The sequence below is a fragment of the Lycium ferocissimum genome, chromosome 4 (assembly GCF_029784015.1).
Source record: "Lycium ferocissimum isolate CSIRO_LF1 chromosome 4, AGI_CSIRO_Lferr_CH_V1, whole genome shotgun sequence".
Classification (NCBI taxonomy): domain Eukaryota; kingdom Viridiplantae; phylum Streptophyta; class Magnoliopsida; order Solanales; family Solanaceae; genus Lycium; species Lycium ferocissimum.
In genome coordinates, this window is record NC_081345.1 from 18,748,164 (window position 1) to 18,770,505 (window position 22,342).

Below are 22,342 nucleotides of genomic sequence, written 5' to 3' on the forward strand. Positions count from 1 at the left end.
TTCAAAAGTCATTTTGATACGTTAACACGTTATTAGTTAGAGCACAAGATTCAAAACTCTTCTGAAATTTTAACTTCATACGTGAAACAGATTAAGTAAGGCTCATAAAATGAAACAGATTAAGCAGTACTCCCTCCGTTCACTTTTTACTTATCTAATATTCTAAAATAGATTTTCACTTTTACTTATCACTTTTAGCATATCAAAAAAAGACAATTTTTTTTTTCTTGTTTTGCCTTTAACATTAAGTACTCATTTATAAATCATTTTTCAAGTCCAATAAGATTATACACCAATTAATATAGGTATTATAGTAAAATAGACACTTCATTTATTAATTCTTAAGGGGCGTGCAAAGTCAAAAGTGGACAAGTAAAAAGTAAACGAAGGGAGTGGTTTGTTATAAAATGATAAGCTTTTGTAATTTTATAAATAATTTGGCTTTAATTTTCTTAAACATGCTTTTATGGTTCTAAAATTTCATGACATATTTAGACTACAAATTTCAAAAGATATTAAATTTTTGTGTTCAATCAAACTGCATTATAAATTGAAATTAAAATGTGTATTATCATTAGATTCATTTATTCTTTTCCTCGCCCAGGAGGAAGATATTTTGAGAATCTGATAGTGTATGGTAGTGCCTTTTACTTTTGGTACATGTATGGTACTGCCATATTTATGAAACATTTAATACCTTTAGAAGTGCAATATAAAAATAGTAGAGAACATAAAAGTAATAAAAATGATAAGCACAATTTGGGGGTTGGAATTTCGGCTGGTGTATACTGTATAGGATCCTATAAAAGAAGTAACCAAGAGTTCTAGTCTCACGGAATTAGAAGACGCACAACTCTGTCTCTCTCTCTCTCTCTCTTTCTCATCATCTTACCTTTCACCATTCATCACGCAAACAAAAGACTTCATATCTTACTAGTACTGTTACAGTTTGTTTCAGTTCTCATATATCTCCATAGAGTGAACTGTGAAGAAGAGAAACATAGGATTACCTCGTGTGCAGAGACTTTGATATATTCCTTCTCTTTTTTAAACCATATGGTCTCTCCCTTTATTGTCCACTGAACTTTTTAAGCCCTCACGCTTACACAAAATCCTTTCTACCTTCTTCTTTCTAGTTCACTTTGTTAAAAGGACCTCACTTTGTTATCGGCTTCAAAACTTTGTGCTCCGGTGGTTACTTTTTTTTTTAACCCTTTAAGACTATATTCCATCTTTTAACGACGTTGCTCTTCTTTTTGTCAGATGTCTTTGGTTTTGGTTCTGGCTTCAGTTTGAAGTTTCTCTTTGACTATTCCTCTTCTTTTTAATCCTACTAGTCTCGTGTGACACTCTCAAAGCAATCTTCCTTTATATCTACACACTTCTCTGTTTTCACTAAACACTAAGAAAATAGCTTAACCCAAAACACTCTCATGGATCATCACACTATGCTATGTCCGATCAAATACACAGAGCACAAAAAAACCATCAGAAAAGTCACTAAACCCTCCGTCATAAAACATAAGAAAACAACCGAAACCCGAAAATCCTCCGAGTTCAATCCCACTATTCCAAGAACTGTACGGATATCCGTTACTGACCCTGATGCAACTGACTCTTCTAGTGACGAAGAAGAGCTTTTCGGAAGAAAACGTGTCAAAAGATACATAAGTGAAATCAGTATTGAAACATCATCAATCAATGATGTCGTTAAAACTCCAAATAACCTCAAGACCATCAGGAAACAAAAGGCATTGAAAGTGAAGGAAGTCCAGCAACAGGCAGACGGAACTGTTAGGAAGTTTAGAGGTGTTCGTCAACGGCCATGGGGTAAATGGGCCGCAGAAATACGCGACCCGGCCCGTCGTGTAAGGCTTTGGTTGGGTACTTATGAAACTGCTGAAGAAGCTGCTATGGTTTATGACAATGCGGCCATTAAGCTCCGTGGACCAGACGCTTTGACGAACTTCATCACTCCACCAACCAAGGAGAAGTCAGAAGTCAATGTGTCTTCCAATTCGGGCTACGAATCGGGTGATGAATCGCATAATATATGTTCTCCCACTTCTGTTTTGCGGTTCAGAACTAGCCAATCCAGTGAAGAAGCAGAACAACAACAAAGTGGGTCCGGGTTCGGGTCCGAACCGATTCTTGAAGAAACAAAAGGAGATGTTTCGGAAGAACATTGTCAATTGGTTGAAGAACCAACCAGTGAGCTAACTGTTGAACACCTTGAATGCCAGGGTGAAACAAGCATCTCACCAGACTATTCAAACGAGTACTTGCCAAATGATGTTCCATTCTTGGATAATTTCTTCAACTTCGATGCTGCGGAACAGACACTATTTGAAGACTCGACGAGTTTCGCCAATGATTTGTGCACGTCGTTCGATGAAATATCGTCTTGGGATTTCGCGAATGACTTGTTATTAGACCATGATATTGGCAAGTTTGAGGATTCATTTCAAGACTTGGGTGCATTAGAAGTGGATAGTTTTTTCAGAGACATTGGAGAGTTTTCCAGTGTTGATGCTTTAATGGCCTTATAATCCACTCTGTTTTTCTCGAAAGTGTTCATTGTTGCCGGTTTGCCTATTATTGGCAAATTTTGTGTGCCGGCGACAAAAAGAAATAGGCTAGTGCCTTCTCTGTTTTTATCTGTTTTACTTATAGATTATATTAGAGTAGTTTGTTTTAGATTCTCCGTGTAAGTTAACGGAGTAAACAAGTAGAGTCTGGTTTTTTGTTTTTATCAAAAAATGTGTTGATAATAAGTAGAGAGAGCTTCTACAGAGTTTCGATGTAATGCTCTACCTGGACTAAATGAAATGCATAATGTTTACTGAAACTTGAGTTGCTCTAGCTTCTATGTGCATTTAATTAACAGAATCTAGTGTTTTTTCTACCATCGGGTATCTAAAATTCATTGATTGAACTTTAATTCAGATATGCTCAAAATACAAAATACAATTTCTGAATCTATTTTTTTAGAGAATGAAGAGATTCCAACTATCCCACCACATATGTCTATTGTTATTAGAATTTACAGTAATGTTTTATTAATAGGTAAATCATGTGTTAGATTGTGTGTATGCTAATAGTGCCAAAGTGGCATTCTCTTTGCCCAACGCGAGCAGGAGGGATTTGCGGTGGTTCACTTGACCGGGTTAAGTCGGTGTGTTCCACTAGTGTGAATGGCTACAAGCTGTGTTTCTATGTGTGTAAATAGTAGTAGTAGTAGTAGTAAAGGTTTGAACTTTGTGGTAGTTGAACATTTATTTGTTTAGGAAAGATGATGTTATGTACTTGTGTGCTGAAAATGCAGCGAAACATACAAGGACAATAATTATAATAATGCTATAGAAATAACAGTAGGCGGGCGAGTATTGATGAACATTATGGTAGCCGTTTATAACCATCACATATCGTAGCATTTTTGAGCTTGCTTTAATTTTGTTGCTTCTATTTATTTCTTCACCTATTTATATTTTTATTTACTTCATACATTAATTGTATTGAAAGATATAGAATTTTAAATTATATGCGCAGAATACCACTCAATCTGGAGCTCTCAAATAAGGACAATTCAATGAAATCGATGGCTTGAAGCTAAAACTTAATAAGACAAATGGAACTAACATGGTTGATAAAGTGCAAGTACTGCTATTTAATGAGAGATAGAAAGTTAACTAAATTTGCTTACTTATTTCGAACAACCTAGCTCAACCAAGCTAAGAAAAAACACTGAAATTTATATTAATTAATTAACATAATTATATATAATAATGCCAAAGTTTTGGGAGCCTTCGACTCTTGGGGCATAAAGAAGAAGTTTTAGTAGTCTTGCCTTAAATCAGCCATGCTCTCGAGATGAGACACCATTAGCTTCAATATATTCGGCTATTTCTGTTTAGCAATTTACTCAATGGACAAAAAAAATACGAGAGATTGATGGAATCATGCAAAACATTTCCCTTGCGCGGATATTTGGTAAATTTCGTTTATTTTTTCCCTAACAATATTAAACTCTTTAAAACATTCTGCTGCTAACAATTTACTTAATTTATAGATGCTGGAATTAAAGGGGTAAGTGATTGGTCAAAAGGTGAGAAAAGTTCAATCTAAAATGACATATAGTGAGTACCACTCTGGCTGTTTTTATTTCTGCCAAACAAAGAGAATGAAATGTCAGCAAATGCAATCGACATTTCCCAATTAGTGACTGCTCATATCTATTGGCAAAGCCCTGAATTTCTGGCAGATAATTGGCTCCAATTGTTGAAAAACTCCAAAGCTTTTATCAGCCAAACAGTTCACAATTCCACTATTTACACTGATCAGCATTGATCATTGGCTACAAATTATTGAATTAATGTCAACCCTGTCCCTTTTGCTTTCTTATTAGTCTAACCGAACCTTCCTACACTTTTCATGGGGTGAAAAGAATTTTCATGCTTCTTTCTTCGTTTAGGTCCTTCTATTTTGAGGGAGGTGCGGGAGCGATGAGAGGATTTTCGTCAACGGGTTTAATATTTATTATATTAGCTACGTTTGAAAAAAAAAATTACCATGTATATAAAATGTAATTTTTAGGCGACCTTTCGCTCTTTAGCTCCGAGTAAAAATTTATCCGCACCCAATATTTACACCAAAATATACTAATTTACAATGATTCAGTCGGGAGTAGTTCTATGATTTGGTGATAATTATTATGAGAGATGTTTCATGTGTCCATTGATTTGTGGTGATCATTGGGTCCCATCAGGTGTTCGTATCCACTTTGAGGCTAACTTCATGGTGGGAAGTCCCAAGTTGTGAATTGGCTAAAGCATCCATATCAAAGACTATTTCATTCTAAGAATTCAAACTCGAGACATTGATTTAGGAAAAAAGTGAAATATAATGATATACGAAAAGGAAGTTAGAGTCTCACATTTCCAAAAGCAAATTGGCTGAGTTATAAGATGAGACAGAGGTAGTTCACATGTTGTCATACTTGAGCAGCCAAGCGTAAAAACAAAAGACCAACTGCTTATTTCAAGCTTACTAAATTTTGCAGGCAGCCTACCATAGGATCCAAGTTGCAAACATAACTGTGGAGAAGATCTTTTCGAGTCCACCTGCAATCTTTAATATTATGACTAATAAAACTATAAAAGTGTTACTTTGCCAACAATAGAACGTGTTAAAATCTGAGTGTACGTTTCAAAGATTTGAAACATTGAGCTGTAAATTACTATACAGATTTAACTTTATGTGCAAAAAGTCCAAACAAACACTCCGCCTAGAAAATTTTACGTCTTTAAGAGGGATGGACAGACTTCTTTTCGATAAATACTTACCTCCATAGATGTTTATATTAAATTAAATAATTTAAGCGATTTAAATTTAAAGTGAAAACACATGCATATCAACTACTTCCACCGTTCCAAAAAAAAAAGTGTCTCTTTTTCATTTTTAGAGTCAATTTGACTAATCTTCAAAGTTATATTAGACCAAATATTTTAAAACTAAAATATAGATATTAAAAAAATATACAAAAACTATAAATTGCATCTTCTCATGTCAATATGATGAAAATTTATTTTTTAAAATGTTGATTAAAGTTCACATACTTTGAATCTTAAAAAGCGAAAAGTAATAAGTAGATAATTTCAGACGGAGGGAGTAATATGTTTAGGTGATAATTTGTGTATAAAAAATACATTGTATTCATTGGCTTATTATAAGCACTCGATGTACTTATCTCCGCACTGTGCATCTAACATTTGCTTATTATAATGAAGTGGTATGCACATAAAGGGATTTTCTCATTGAGAGGACGTTGCGTTCAAACAAATGTTTAATTGTCCAGTAATTTGAATTGCCTTTGAATAAAGATTACTCATTAAGCCCCTTTCCCTTAGTCTTCATTTCACGTACGAAAAGCGTGTATAACGGTGTTGTCGTTGTCATCACTTACCTTTCTCGAATTGTTTCTCCATTTTAGTGATGATATGGTCAAAAGCCCTTTCCGACCATTATTTCCTTAACAAACCAACATAATAATGATATATTATCTCGTGTCTCTCCCATTCATACGTGGAATCTTTAATTTTTAATACAGTATATAGTTTCTCGGATTTGGCTCCTCTCCATTACACCTTCTCTCCGTTTCTTCAAGTGCATATTTAGATGAATCACACTTGTCATATTTAAAATTTAAAGGCCTAGATTAAATTAATTTAACAAGCATACAACAACAACAACATACCTAAAATTGAAATCACAACGTGTAGATGCAGGGGAGGGGAAAGTGTCTGTGACCTTACCCCTATCTCGGAAGATCAATTTAACAAGCATCTTAACCATAATTAAAGATTCTGTTTTTAGAAAAATCTCATCTTCCACAAATTTTGTCTCCTCATTAATATCATCCCTTCAATTATACTTTCGGAATTATTTTAAGATAAAACGCTATCTTTTTTATTTATTTTTCGTTGAAATCTTGTAAACTACCTTTGACAGAAAAATATGAAAACCTAACTTATGTTGGGTAAAACAATCAGTATTTGGCGAATAAAATTACGCTAGAAATGAAAGAAAAAAAGGGAGAGGAAAGAAGATATTGTAGAGTAGTAGTATTTGTAAAATGTTTAGACTATTTTCTGTTTAAAGATGAAGTTAATAGCCCCTTTTTTTCCTTAGTTATTGGCTGCCTCTTTACCCATGTCTGATCTCATTATACCTTTGATCTTTGGATTTAATTGGTCAGATAATTTAAAAAAACGTGGAGTATTCTTAACTTTAGATTAGAGCAATGGTATTAATGGGGATGTAAAACATATATCATGAAAATAATGATATTAAATGAGGAGCCAAAAATTTTGGCAGATAGAGATTTTTTTTTCCTAAAATTCATTCTTTAACTATGTTTATGATGCTTATTAAATTAATTTAATCTAGACCTTTTAATTTTAAATATGACAAGTGTCACTCATCTAAATATGTACTTGAGGAAATAGAGAGAAGGTGTAATGGAGAGGAGCCAAATCCTAGTTTCTCAATTCTAATAAAAGGTATGTAGTTTACTGGGTTTTGAATAAATTATTTTTATCTATTAAATGAAATCTTTGATTCAAATAATACAAGATTTGGCAATTACTGTGTCTTGCCGAACCGATAACCAGAACTCTAGCTTCACCCTTGTCTATCATTCTAATTCCGTCCCCAACTATCATTCTAGTTCACATCTTAAGGTGTAAACGGGTGAAAATCATTTTCATGCCCTAAGTTTATCTTAAAAATCAAACACATCCCCCATGTTTGAACAATTGGCATTTTCATCCTCATCTCAACTTCCGACCATTGACCGATAAGTTAACCGATAGTTGACCGGTCGTTAAAGGGCTAAAATGTAATTTACTAATATTTGAATTCAATAAATGCCCTTAATTAATCATGTACATTCTTTTCATAATTATCATTTTTAGTTCATGTGCTCTCATTGATTACTCATGTTTGAAAAAAAAGGAGCTCACGTTGACTAATGTTATTTGTAGCCTTTGGTCATGAATAATATTTTTTTCAGAATATTTTTTTTCAAATCAGTGTTTGGTTATAAAATAATCAATTTTTGCCAAATCCAATTTGAAGAAATGATAATTATGAAAAAAAACAATGTATATGATTAACTAAGGGCATTTATTAAATTGAAATATTAGTAAATTACATTTTAGCCCTTTTTATGACCGGTCAATTATCGATCAATGGTCGCAAGTTGAGATGGGGATGAAAGTGTCAATTGTTCAAACTTGGGGGATGTGTTTGATTTTTAAGTCAAACCTTTTTCATCCTGTGTAAACTGTTAGAGAGATCGAGCACGTCTCATCACATGAGGGTTTGATTCTCTTTTTGATGAGTTAAGCACGTGAAAATTCCTTCTCGACAAAAGGTGGCAATACTTGATCCCAGGAACCTAATCTGCCTGTTCTGATATTAAGTGTGCGACCATTTCATCTAAAAGTTTAAGTTATTATAGACCACACTTTCATTATTTGTATCTTCAAAAATTAATGTTATCATTATTTGTTTATTAACATTTAAGGTCAAGATTGACAGACAAAAGTGAAGACCATTATGTTAGAAAGGGAGAAAAGTTCTACTAAACCTTCAAATTGAGACAAAGCTGAAACCTGACAGGTGTATTATCGTTCATTTATTCTCATTTTTATAATGAAAAGCGCTACATACTTTCGGAAATTAACATTAAGATTTCAAACATTCCGACTAATTACTTTATGTTAAAGGGACAATATTATGAGTAACATATATATGCACGTTACACTCTTATTGAGACTGAAGGAAAAAGTTAAGCAGGTTGAATTTGATGAAAATAGCATATGAGAAGTTTTCACACTTAGAAAGGAAAAAAACTGCAATATCATCTTGACATTTGGCATATAGACAAATGAAATAGTAACATGCGGAGTTGCAAAAGATTTTATCGGTTGCACGAGTGCATATTGTTTTTCAGATTCAACATGACCAGCAAAAGTTTAAGTGTTTTTTATTTTGGATTTCATTTAATTACCAATTCACCATTGCTTAGACAATAATCTTGCTACTTGAGTCCTTAAATTGTCATATATGAATATTCTTTAAGGTTCTATGCGTTAAATGCAAGTAAAGTTTTAATAATTCTACGTCCTTCTACTTTTCTAGATTTATATCAAATGTGTGCACGCTCAAGAGAAGCAGATAATTTATAGAATGATCAAACACATGCGCATGCATCTTCATGCAGAGAACTACTTATATACTTAGTGACACAATTATAAGAACTTCATAAATGTAATCTCTTTGGTAGTGAACATAATTCAACAACTTAATGTGTGGGCTGCTTATAATTAAGTGGAAAGATCACCATTAAGTACAAATTGCACCGGTAATTTATCGTACCTGCACATGATACCTACACCAATTTATTAAGAAATTTTATCATAACAAATTAAGAGGCTATATTTGTTTGGTGAAAAATATCGGGTGCATATAAGGTTTTTCATTTAAATTGGGATTTAGGGTTTTCAAGATTTAGGACATGTGTTGGGATTTGAAGGTCTGATGATTGAATGAAAATTGGAAAATTATGGATTTGGGGTTCCATTATTAAGGTTTTATGAAATGAGAATTGAAGAAAAATTTAGAAATTTTACCTGAAATGAAGAGATATTGAAGAGCCCTTTTTGTGTAGCTATGGTTCTTGAAAAGGGTAAATTGGGATTTGAGTCACCAAGGAGGTAAGTAAATTATATTGGGGAAGAAGGATCATTGCTGATCGAGTATAGAATCATTTGTTACCTTGTGGTTTTTCATATTTATGGAATGATTATATGAATCCTTTTATGTTCAAAATCGGTCTGTAACTTTTCCAACTTAGATAAATCTATGTATGACGTCGTTGAATCTATTAATCCGCCTATTCCAACATCACTTAATTAGATATTTCTTCGGTCCCAATTTATTTGACACATTTCATTTTTCGAGAATTTGCTTTAAATATTAATTAAATTCTCTCGAAAATAAAAAAATACTGCCACATAAATCGGAACAGAGGGAGTATTCATCAAGCAGCTTGGTGACATTCAGTTTAATCCAGATATATTTGGTATGTCAAATTACAAAATTGTTAAAAAAATAAAAGAATATTTTAGTTTTTTTTTCTTTATTACTAGCCGAACTACAAAGTTTTAATTGAAAACACTTCCTAAACCAAAGAACACCATAACATTTTGATTTTCACTAGGTGCTCATATTTCTAGCTTCTTTTCCTCTTTCTTTTCGTCCTAGATTTACAGACACAAACAGAGCAATAAAGTGAAAAATACGAACATCGAAAAACTTTTGGACCACAGCCAACTGCTATCTCTAGAATTATTTCCCAAACTAGGTTCAAAATCAAACGTCAAAAATCTTCAGAAAATCTAAATACAGACAGATTTGTCAACATTATGTACAGAACATTTTTTTCTCTATATGGGCAACTACAGCTAAAGACAAACCAATAATCCATGCTTTTTCTTTCTCATTTCCTTCAAGAGTGCAGCAAATTTGTCAATATTCTTCAATAGCAACAAAATAAAAATATTATTGCGAATACTTAAAATAGACAGAAGGCAATAGGCATGGTGGGCATGTTTTTTTTTTTTTCCAGAATTGTAAGTATGCCACTTTCTGGAATAAGCAAATGTCCATACATTCTGAAAAAGGAAACCCAAATATGATCACAATTGCATCAATTTCAAAAAGCCAAAATCAAAAACAAAAAAAAAACAAAAAAAGTTTATTGGAAAACATTTAATTAACCATTTAATTTGCAGTTGTTTCAGATATATATGTATATGTAAGAGTTCAATTGGTGTAGCAGGCGGCTTATAAAGAAGTGAACCCCCATAAAGCAGAACACATTGAACCCTAGAATTACACCTTGCTGTGCTAGCTACTGAGGCACTATTTATTTAGTTTGCGTTGGTTTTATAAAAGGAAGTTGTGGGCAATGCCCAACTGCTGCGCATGGCTAGACAATTGGATAGCTTACAATCATCCATTAATCATTATTGGAATATATAAGATTATAGGTTTGAATCAGGATTCGAAGCTTATGGATTCGAAATTTTAATCTTTTAAGTTGTTATGTTCTAAATTAGTAATTTGTATATATTTTATTGATTTCTTAAGACAAAAATAGAATTTGGATCAAAGCTACCGAGTTCGGCCGAACCCATAACCGGCTAATATACACGAAGGGAACATTTGGTCTAGAAGTAAGTTGTGTCGGAACTAGGAGCCATTTGGACATGATTTGAAATCATGATGATTTGACTTTAAAGTTTTATTTGGACATGCAATTTAGATTTCTTAAGTTGTATTTTTTCTTATAGACATAAAAACCCCACAAGTTATGAAATCATCAAAACTTTTCCAATTCGTATACAATCTTACCAAATGAGCAAGTCATAGTTCATAACAAAATTAATACGCTACTAAAAGGCCTTTTTAAAAAATACAGCATCAATTGATCAAACTTTAGTTCATTAAAATAAAAAATTGGACATGAGTTGTAGTGTAACTACTCTTTAATATAATCTTCTCACATAATTGGTAAGAGTAAATTTGTTATAAATATAGTACCAACTAGTAGATCTTTTAATATTTGATATAAATGGTTGGTAAACATGATTGGTAAATATATCTACTAACTTATGGATCTATTTTTACAAAATATAAACTTATGGGTCAATTTTTACATTTAAAAAAATTTGAAATCATGATTTGGAATCCCAAATCATGCCTTTTTGGATGATTCAGGATTTTAGCTCATGATCGAGTTGAAACCATGAGATGAAATCGCATGTCCAAATGCCTACTTAGTAATGTAGAGATTATTTAAATGATGATCAACAATGAACTGATTGTTATGTGGTTATTCTTAGTGAAGAAAATGTTGACATGAATTAATTAGTCTAAAAGGGCAATTTTTGCAGTTTAAATGATTTAACACCTGCATTGTTAGTAATACAAGTATTCTTATTCCGTATTTTTTCCTGAATAATATAATATATAGATACATGCATAATTTAATTCAAATGGAGTATTATTTAATACTGTCAATCAAACATTGTATTATCTTATACGGAATTTTATACTAAAATTAATTATTTCTATATATACCTAAACCAATCAACGTATTATCTTATGCGGATTTTATGTTGAGATTAATAATTTTTATACTCAAATCAAACGACTCCTGATAATTTTATAAAGAATCTTTATACTATCAATGAAATAATATGATAATATGGTTCTTACCATTTTTTTCAAGTTACCAATTAATGATTATTATAAAATCAACTAACATGGTTGAGTAAATTTTTTTTTATATTATCAAAACATAGAACTTAAAGTAAGTCAAATTTAATCGGGGGTCGGCCGACACCTACCACCTAACCGACCATATAACCCCAACCCGTGACGATGAGGTTGGTGAAAAAAGGGCCAGATTAAAAAATAAGGAATTTTGTGAGGACATGCCATTTAACCGGTAGCCCGGCCCGCGGCCGGTTCTAGCCCACGGAGCCGGCTCGGCCCACTTCGATTTTAAAAAAAAAATCATAAATAAGCATTTTTACATATATATAATAACACTATTGAGCATCATGGATATTATTATAAAAATAATCAATTATCATAATTAAAAGGAAGATAGTTATGTCGAAATGTTGTGTCATCAGTCATCCTTACTGATAGCTGAGTTTACAGAATCGTTAAAATAAAATAAAAGGATCAACTCAAAGAGAAATTGGAAGATAGATTGTGATGACGTACGAAAATGTAGAACAACGTAGGAGAAAAGTAGGAAGAGAGATGTTCTTTTGATATATTTATGGATAAAATAGCTGTAGCTATAATTGTGGGATAATCATTTGAGTGGAGGATTATCATTATCCATTAAATTTAAATTTTGAAATTTGAACTTGGAAGTTGGAAGAGAGCGAGAGAGAGAGAGAGAGAAAGAGAGAGAGAGAGAGATTTAGATGAGTAGGAAATTTAGAGAAAGAGGAGAGTAGGGAATTGTGAGATAATATGGAAAAGAATGAATGGTATTTATAGATTGAAAATAGGGTCAAAGTATAATCTAAGGAACTTGATGGTTAAAATAAAGTTGACAACAACTAGATTTTAAAGTATCAAACTTAATAAATTTTAGTATTAGAATTTTTTTTTTTTAAATAATTAAAATCCGGTGCGGCCCACTAACTAAAACCCGGCCCAGCCCACTTAGCCCACCACGTACCCCTACCAGGGTAGGGGGTTGGGCCGGACACCTCTTTCCCTCCCCCAACCCGGCCCACTAACTATGGCCTGGCCCGGCCCGGCCCTCGTGACCCGTATTTATATGGCCCGGCCCGGCCCACTTGACAGGCATAAAGTCATGGTTAACTAGGGTCTGCATGAATGCATCTCCTTCAGTACATTATGCCCTCTCACGTGAGACCAAAATATAAATGTATTATTACATGAGTACACTTAAAAGGGAAAACATAATTTTATTGTAATGATACTACATACAGTTTCCATTCACGGGTAGGTCAAACTTCAAAGCATCATATAGTAATACATACATATGTATATATCCAAGTTGGGAGTAATAATAACATGTGCGTACTGACTACTTTATTTTTGGTAAGTGATAAATATAGAAATAAAAATAGGAAGGCTAGTGAGACACATACTTACACCTACAACTCTTGGCCTCTTTGATAATTCACTTTCCAAGGACACGTACTTACAACCTCCCTGGTCCATAATATACTTCCTTCGTTTCAATTGATGTGAACCTATTTTTTTATTAGTCCGTGCCAAAAAGAATGATCTTTTTTTATATTTGGAAACAATTTACCTTTATGCAATGATTTATAGCCACACAAAATTTATGTGACTCATTTAACATCACAAGTTTAAAAGTCTTCTCTTCTTTCTTAAACTACGTGTCCAATCAAATGAGTTCACATAAATTGAAATGGAGGGAGTATTAAATTCTCTTGATGAGTCATAAGCTGCATACAAAGCCATAGGGACTGTCTATAAAAAACTACAACTACATTACAAAATCTGCAGAGTTGAGCTTTACGTACAGATTAGCTTCCGGTCATTTTACATTGGTCTTACATGGTTTGTGCTTGTTGTGCCAATTAAGACTATAGAAGCAGAGGCGGATCCAAAATTTTAAGACGGCAGGGGCACCATTATCTTAACATACACGGCAATAAAAATTTTAATAACGACTGAGGGATAATACCATGTCGGACCGGTCACTAATAGCGTAGCAGTAGCGAAAATACAAGTATATAGGCGGAAAAAAATTGTGTTGGAGTAGAGATTTGATCTCGGGTGGTGACCAGTGAGCACTCAGGGTTGTTATACCCCATTTAAACGAGTTAAAATAGGTACAACATATTGAAGATTCCTATGTGCTTGGTTTTAAGGAGTCGCCACCTAATTAATTTTAAAGGTGAATTAGGACACCTAATTTATTAACTAAGGCAAAGTTAAAACTAAACCTCCGTTAAATGATACGCTTAATCAGCATGCATTCTAGGTAAGGGATCTAATTATCCTAAAGGGAAGGGATTAGGCATCCTCTAGGATCCGTTAACTACGGTTTACCGGCCAAACTTAGGTTAATCAATTAATGCTAAATGTAACGTTTAAATTTTAAGAAAAGAAACTTATAAATATTGCTGAGATTTTCAAGGAAAGTATGAATATGCTATTAAAACCAACTTGTGAAAAATATAGTAATTTCACACCAAGGAAAAAATTTAAATACTTTCAAAATAAGATTTATAAATATGGGTAAGACTTTAAATACAAGGAATATAAATTTATAGGATAAATTGCGGTTAAGATTTAAAAATGCGGTTAAGGTTTATAGGATAAAATTCATAACATGTTGCTAAGGTTTTGAGAGAAAAATATAATAGTGCTATGCAAAATAGACTTATACATACATATTAATTGATTCTTTTACGGTTTAGGAGTATAAACTGCATACAAAAGTAACTAATATGAGTTTCTTTATCCTTTGTTATTTTCTCATTAGCTATGTTTAGCTAAAAATATGTGTGACTGACTCCAACTTGATGAATTCTTTACAAAATATGCTTGAATTTATATTTGCATATTAATGATGTTTTGAAATTAATATAATAAGTATAAAATATAATTCCTTTAATTCGAAAATATGAATTTATATTATCAATTATTCTAGAGGTGAATATTATAGACACTATAAATGACTTTAATACAAAGAAGAAAATAAAGTTTATGGGATTAATTATCAATTTTCCTTAAATTAACTACCCATTACTAAAACTAAATCCCACTAATCTGCTAAGAATTCATCTAAATTAAGAAAATAAAAACAAGATAAAGGGTTAGTGGCATAATACAAGTTAAGTGCACAGCATAAAATAAAAGGGCAAATAATCAATGGGCCGGACCGTTTTTTTTGGGCTGGGTCTATTCCTCGCATTGGGCTTCGGCCCATTTTTAGAAGACGCAATGGATCCGTTATTGGGCTTCGGCCCAATAAATCCTGTTTTTTTATTTTCTGCTACGGAGAGGATTGATAGGGAGTGACTCGGAAAGATTTCGTTGGGCTTTTAGCCCAACACCGAATGCGGGAGGAGAATGAATCCCTCGGACGTGATGGTCATGCATAAAATGAAAGGAAAAGGATTAGTATACGATCAATGAATAATGTTAAACATATAAAATATAAACTCAAAACAAATCGGTAGATTATGTATATACTACGTATATTTAAGTATACTTATATACATACTTCGAATGAAGTATGTTTGCAACAACGCACAAAATTTAAACACCACACTGACAATGGACTGTACATAGGATCTGTCAACACATGTTTCATTCCCACGAAGATGCACATAGTATGGACTAAGTATATTCACTATATTCAACCATACAGCAGTCCCGCAAACCAAGTACAAAAATGTGCTAAGGCAAAGATTATGCACAATAGCAGTAGCGAACAAAGGTTTACAAATTGTGAACAAACTCACGAATCGTATAATTTCACATAGGAGCATACAACAGCAGTCGGGTAATACATTAGGCCTATCAGCCCTTAAATTCCCCAGATGGACTTGAGTCGATTTAAAAAAACGAAGAATAGCAGGATCACATTAAGACTCTCAAGCATATTACTACTTTTCCCACAGCCAACTCATGCAAAGAGACATTCATTCATGAAAGATCCAAAGCTCACAAGATAATGAGCTACTGGCAGAAGAAGGGCAGAAGTATTATAGTGCACATGAATCAACATAACGCAGAAGCATATCTATCTGAACATGAATCGAACTTCGCCTATAAACACACGACCACGCATTAAACTGCTAAAACTGAAATCAACTAAAGGAAGAGTAGCTCATGTACTTAAACAAACCAACTACATTGTCCTACTTAAACACGCTTAATCGCACAAACAGACCGGTCCAGACATATCTGTCAAACTAAAATAATTTATCTAACATGCTTGAATCACGGAACAATAAACTGAACTAACACAGAGCAACAGAAAAATGCAGCGGAAATAAAAGAGGGAATGGAGAATTACCTGCTTCGGGTGCAGCGAACAGGGTGCGAGGGTCTCCGATTTACGCTAGAACACTATCGCACTAGAGCTTGCGATGCTCGGATACACAGTAGCAACAGGGTAAGCGAAAAATAGAAAATACGATTAATGTTCTTAACCCGATATTCAACACTATTGTAACTACTAAAGTAATATGCTTTTAGAGGAGATTTTGGGGTAGCTAAAAGAACTTATGTTTTTCTAGAGAGATCTTTTCTGTGTGACTTCCGACAACCCCCTTTTAATAGATTCAACAAGCGATTATTTATAGGACACATCTAGGTTTTCTTTTGAAAAGATTAGGCGGGATTTCAAGTCAAACGTTAGGGGGCTTTACGCCTCGATCGAAACCACGGATGAAGAGACAAAAACAATTAAAAATCGGTACTCGAAAGAAAAAAGCGAGTTGATAAGAAAACAAATTTTACCTCACAAATCGACAAAAACCATTAAAACATTTTCGGATCGAACAGAGGAGAAAGGAAACCAACAAAAATCTCAACTCGTCAACGGTTGAAAACAACGATGAGAGAGTGCGGGGCATTAATTTGTTTCCGAATCGGCCATGCATGGCTTGGATTTGCAAAAATACTCTGTGAATTCGCCGTTTTTGTTGATGAAGAAGAGAGAGAGACGAACGCGAAGAGAGAGGAGCGGGGGGAGGGGAGGAGGTGCGGATCTGTTAGGGTTAGGCTGATGAAAATAAGAGAATTGGGCCAGGTCGGGTGTAATTTTGATGGGTATAGGCTAATTGTTAAATGGACCGGTTCGAAACATTTGGGAATTGGTTGGGCTCGGGTTTGGGGTAGATGAACTAAAAATATGGGCTGAATGAAAGAAATGATTTAGGCTTCTAATTTTAGATAAAACAACTATTTCAATTAACTATATGCTAATGTGTGCCAAAATATTATCTAATGTAAAAGTACGTATTTATTAATGTTCAGATAATAAAATTATATGACGTTGTAATTGCCGTGCAATAATATTTTGAAAAATAAATAAACGCTATTATTTAACTGCGCAAAATAAATGCGATGCGTATGCTGAAGCGATTATAATGCAAATTATGATAATACTAGTAAAAAAATAAAAATAAATAATTAATGATAATAATAATAATAATAATAATAGTGATAATAGTAACGGTAATAAAAGATAATAACAGTAGTGACTACAACAGGATAACGAAATGCCGGTATTAATAAAAGCTAATAATTATAGTAAAAATACAAATAATTATTATATTTTTTTTTTAAGTTGCCGAAAACATTAGAAGCGTAAATAAATATTTTGGGGAAGACGGGACAAAATTGGGTGTCAACAAGGGGCACTCCTACCAACTGAACTACTTTTGCAATTATGCTTGAGGGGTCCTTTTAAAATATATCATAGTGTTTCAAGGTGTGTGTGTGTATATATATATATATATATATATATATATAGGGTTTTTTTTCAAAGTTAGGGGGGGCACGTGTACCCCCATCCAACACGTTGGGTCCGCCCTGTATAGAAGGCAAAAAATATGGAACTGAGGCAGAGGAAAGAAGGAAAGAAGAAAACTCTATAACTATGAAATATGTGCCTGTGTTTTACTGGGTACGAAATTTAAGGAAGAAAAAAGATTTTTAAAATTTATTATCTAAAACAAACCATAATATTTGTGTAGTTATAAATAGTTTTATTAGAAGTGAAATAGAAAGTGTAAAGTGAAATTAATTACAAATATTAGAAAGTATGATATTTTTTTTGTGATAGACTAAAAGGTAAAATAGAAACATAAGTTAAGGGACAGAGGGAGCATCATTTTAAAGACATGAACGAAAATTGACCATAAACGCTATGTCTACGTACTATTTTTTTTGTTTGTTTTTTTTAAGGGGTTGGCATACCTCTTGGTCCCCCACTCACGTCTTTTAAGCCAATTGGTCTCTCTGGTCCAAGCCAGGCTTTCTTGCGTAAGACGGCTGGTGGTTGCTCTTTCAAAGAGAAGTAGTAACAATATTCGCTATGGTTGGTTAATTTAACGGTATTGCATAACAACTTGTGTTCTTGTACCCCTTATATTTGAGATGAAATTTTTATCGGCCAAGTAGCTTAATGGTATATGGTAGAGAACATTTTTAAGACAAAAACACAAGTAAAATTGCAAGTCAAAATTTCTTGAACTCAAGTTCTGTGGAAATCTCTTAACTGAAGTATTAGAAAGTGAGAACCAGATGTTATAATGTACTACCAAATTAAATTAGGTAAAAATGCTTTTCAAGCAGCAGAAAGTCAAATCCCACCAAATTTAGTGAGTACCAATCAAGACATAAGGTCCAATTGTGTCTCTTAAGGTTGACAATGAAGACTAAGCATTGACATGATTGGCTAGGTGGCATGAAAACAACTGCCGGCCAACCGCGATATACCACAAAAATCACTTTCTTTGAATTCATAAGAAATTCCATGCAGACCTCACTTTGAATATTCATAGCATCTATTATTGCTTGCAATTCCAGAAACAAAAACAATATTTCGACAAATAGAATCATACTACTTATTAGTTGGGATTGAACTTTTGTTACGACCAAATGAGTCGTCCTTGCTTGAATAAAAAGGGTCATTTGCATTTTTGTCCCTATTTTGTGCTGGTCTTTAATTTTTGCTCTTCAAATGTGCTGGTCTTCCTCAAAATTGAACTTATGCCTACAGGGGCATAAGTTGGTAAGCAAGCAATCCGTTATGTGGGCGCCAACTCCAAGTTCCTTCTCTTCTTTATTTTTTCAAGTCACGATCAGAATGATGACATTCTTTTTTTGCTTTAGAAAGGAGAAGGCTTTGGCATAACTTGTGGACATTATGATGCGTAACTTATGCCCTTATTACATAAATTCAATTTTGAAGGCAAAAATTAAAGACCAGTCCATTTGAAGGCCAAACCGTGCAATTACTTGAATAAAAATTTGTAAACATAATGAACGGATAAAAAATGTTTTTGGGCTTTATGCACCGTGATGAGAGTCGATACAATCTGACGTTTGGGTCAGTCTTGCAAAGTTAAGAAACGGGCCTGTGAAAAGGCCCATTTACTTCACCAAATACCACCAACAACCCATTGTTGAGCCCATATTGTAAAGGTGTGGTGTCGAGGGATAAAATGGGTAAAAACACCACTTTGTAAAGCGGTGACGAGGAATTAGCTACCATTTTAAAGGTAAATTATATCTAACCACTTTATGATCGGTTGGACAAAATACCCCAAAACTAAACACGGAAAATCTACACTCTTCTTCTTCAATCCTTTCCAAAGTTCCAGCCACCCACCATATATATACATTTATTCGTTGCTTTTGGCTAAGCTAAAAAAAATTACCTCATTATTTGAACTCCAAGAATCGTTTTTAGAGTTTGAACTTGTGAAGGTTTGAACTCCATGAATGGGTTTGAAACTCTAGCAAATTTTCATACTTAAATTGTGAAAAGTTTGAACCCATAAATTGTTCATGGAGTTTGAAAGAATATAGTATCTTTTTTTTCCTCTCCAGTTTCATTCTCATTGCAAAGACTGACGGGATACACTAAAAGCATCAGTAAAACATGAATACATAACTAGGAGTAACACATTTATCACTAGTCATAGCAATAAGGAAACTAGACCTCATGGGAGCTAGGAAGGCTCGGAAAGGAGAAAGAAAATGCTAAAGTATCTCGGCCAAGTACCAGCATGCTAATGGCCTAGCTTAGTGAAGCTCGAGCACATAAATAATGCAAGAAAATTCCTATAGTTAAAACAAAGGTAAAATCGTATAGAAAGAAGATGTTCCTCTTCCCCTCTCAACCCCAATTTCATTCTCATGCATAAACACTAACAAAATAAAATAAAAGGCATCCATTTCTTCACAAAAAATGAATATCTATTACTTAACATATTTATGACTTATCATAGCAATAAGGAAACTAAACCACGGAGGGGTGCAGAAAGGAGAAAGAAAATGCAAAGTATCCTGGCCAGGTACTAGTATACTGATGATCTAGCTCAATAAAACGCCAATTTAACCTATACGCTACTACCCGTGTAATTTTTACTTGTTTGTAACAGGTCATGTTTCACGTTAAAGCTTTTATTCATAAAGATGATTGAAGATAAAAAGCACAACACGGGGTGACACCCCGTGAACGACAAACCAGTTAATCGGTTCTTCGCCCGTTTATTGACCCATTTCCTACATATGTGATTACGTATTGCTCAAAGTGATATATAAACTTGAAAATGTACTATCCTTTTATCATTCCCATCCATCATCCTGGTGGCCAGAAACAGGTTTGCTAGTCTTCATTTGTGTCTCATTCTGCCTGCTATCCTCCCCCGAAATTTCTTCCAATGACCGCCCTCTCGTCTCAGTCACCAAGAATGTGCAGCAAAATCCAACCATATTTGTGACGGCCAACAGTATCATGGCTTTCTTGATTTTTTTAACGTTCCCATCTTGCGTATACTGTTGTATCCCAAATGCACTAATCATTGCCCCTGCCTTTCCAGAAGCCGCGCTTAATGCGTGGCAAGTGGATCTCACCCTTGTAGGGAACAGCTCCGCGGGGAGAACGAATGTGGTTGAGTTGGGCCCAAAATTGGCAAAGAAGAAAGTTAAACCATAAAGAGTTGCAAATGTCCATTTGTGATCTTTAGTCTTTAGGTAATCGTATTTGATTCCGATGATTGCCATGAAAACAGACATCATGAAGAACCCCATCAATTGTATTCTAAATCTCCCGATTTTTTCAATGAAGAATACCGTGAACCAGTAACCAGGGAAAGTACCGAACAAGGCAATCACGAACATGGCACGCGATGTCTCAAACATTTCCCTTAAAGCGGAAACCGTATTGGCTTTGCTAGTAAGTCCCATGGCTGGAAATATGTCCTTTTGTGTGAGGTTTTGGCTGTAGAAGGCTATGTCTAGCAAGAACCAAGTACTCATTGTACCTATTAAGTGAAGCCCATGGCGTTGGAAGAACTCATTGGAGAGTAAAGGGTATTCATTAGCTGCCTTGAATTGGGCCAATTTATCACCTTCTGCTTGAATTTCAATGTCAAGAACTTTCCCCATGTTAATCGCTGCTTGTTTAGCATTGCCCTCAATAATTGCAGTGTAACGCCCTGTTTCAGGCATCTTCATTCGCCAATAATAGGTAAGAAGAGCCGGAAGAGCCCCGAGCATCAACACGATCCGCCAAACGTAATCTGCCTCGGGCTCCGTGGAAAAAATTTCATCCTCATCAAACCGTTTGCCTCCATATTTCATCAGAAAAAGTTTGGAAATAATCATGGAAACAAGACCAGCAAAAATGATCCCAACTCCTTGCATAGCGAACACTGCAGCAATGAACGCCCCACGAGTTGCTTTATTAGCATATTCAGACATGATCGTAGCAGAAAGAGGATAATCTCCTCCAATGCCAAATCCCAACCAGAATCTGAAGAAACAGAGTGTCCCTATCACAACTTTTCCGTCATACCCAAAGGACAAGCCAGAGGAAAGTGCACAAATGACCATGAGGATTAAAGTGAGTCCATAGACTTTCTTTCGACCGAGTTTATCTCCTAGCCAGCCAAAAACAAGCTGGCCAGATAGAGTCCCAACTAGAGCAACTCCACTAACGCAATTGTTAGCTAAGTGAGGCAATTTGCCAGGGGCATGGGTAGTTGGGTCGTAGTAATATAAACGACCTAAAAGTTTGGAGACAGTGGTGATACAGAAGAGATCATATGCATCTGTGAAAAAACCCATTCCAGCAATGATAACGGCGGTGACATGGTACCATTGGGTACGTGCTGTGTCAAGAGCATTGAGCACTACAAGATTGTCTGAGGTCATGCTTTTCGTTCTTTTGTATGATGAGATTGGTTGATGTCTCTAAATCGCTATAACCTATATGTATATATAGACAGTTATTGTGATTAATTAATTGATGTTTAAGCCTAGGTTCTGTAGCTAGAACAAGAAAATGGTAGAACTATTGGAGAATATCCTTCTACTTTCTTTGCTTAAATCAATAAGAAATTGGTTGATAACTACTGGGGAATATCCTTCTTCTTTCTTTGCTTAAATCAATAATATGCCTCCAACTCAACGCCGCCACAAGAAATTTAAACAA

General features: G+C 34.2%; 2 protein-coding genes across 2 annotated transcripts; one reads left to right on the forward strand and one right to left on the reverse strand.

The window, feature by feature from the left end:
- The first annotated feature begins 839 nt into the window (after window positions 1-839).
- On the forward strand, window positions 840-2,848 carry LOC132051700 (ethylene-responsive transcription factor CRF4-like). The gene has a single exon (XM_059442875.1). It carries the CDS (start codon window positions 1,434-1,436, stop codon window positions 2,547-2,549), a length of 1,116 nt encoding a protein of 371 aa, XP_059298858.1. The 5' UTR covers window positions 840-1,433; the 3' UTR covers window positions 2,550-2,848.
- A 17,447-nt stretch (window positions 2,849-20,295) lies between these two features.
- On the reverse strand, window positions 20,296-22,124 carry LOC132054425 (low affinity inorganic phosphate transporter 4). The gene has a single exon (XM_059446435.1). It carries the CDS (start codon window positions 22,060-22,062, stop codon window positions 20,473-20,475), a length of 1,590 nt encoding a protein of 529 aa, XP_059302418.1. The 5' UTR covers window positions 22,063-22,124; the 3' UTR covers window positions 20,296-20,472.
- Window positions 22,125-22,342: the final 218 nt, after the last annotated feature.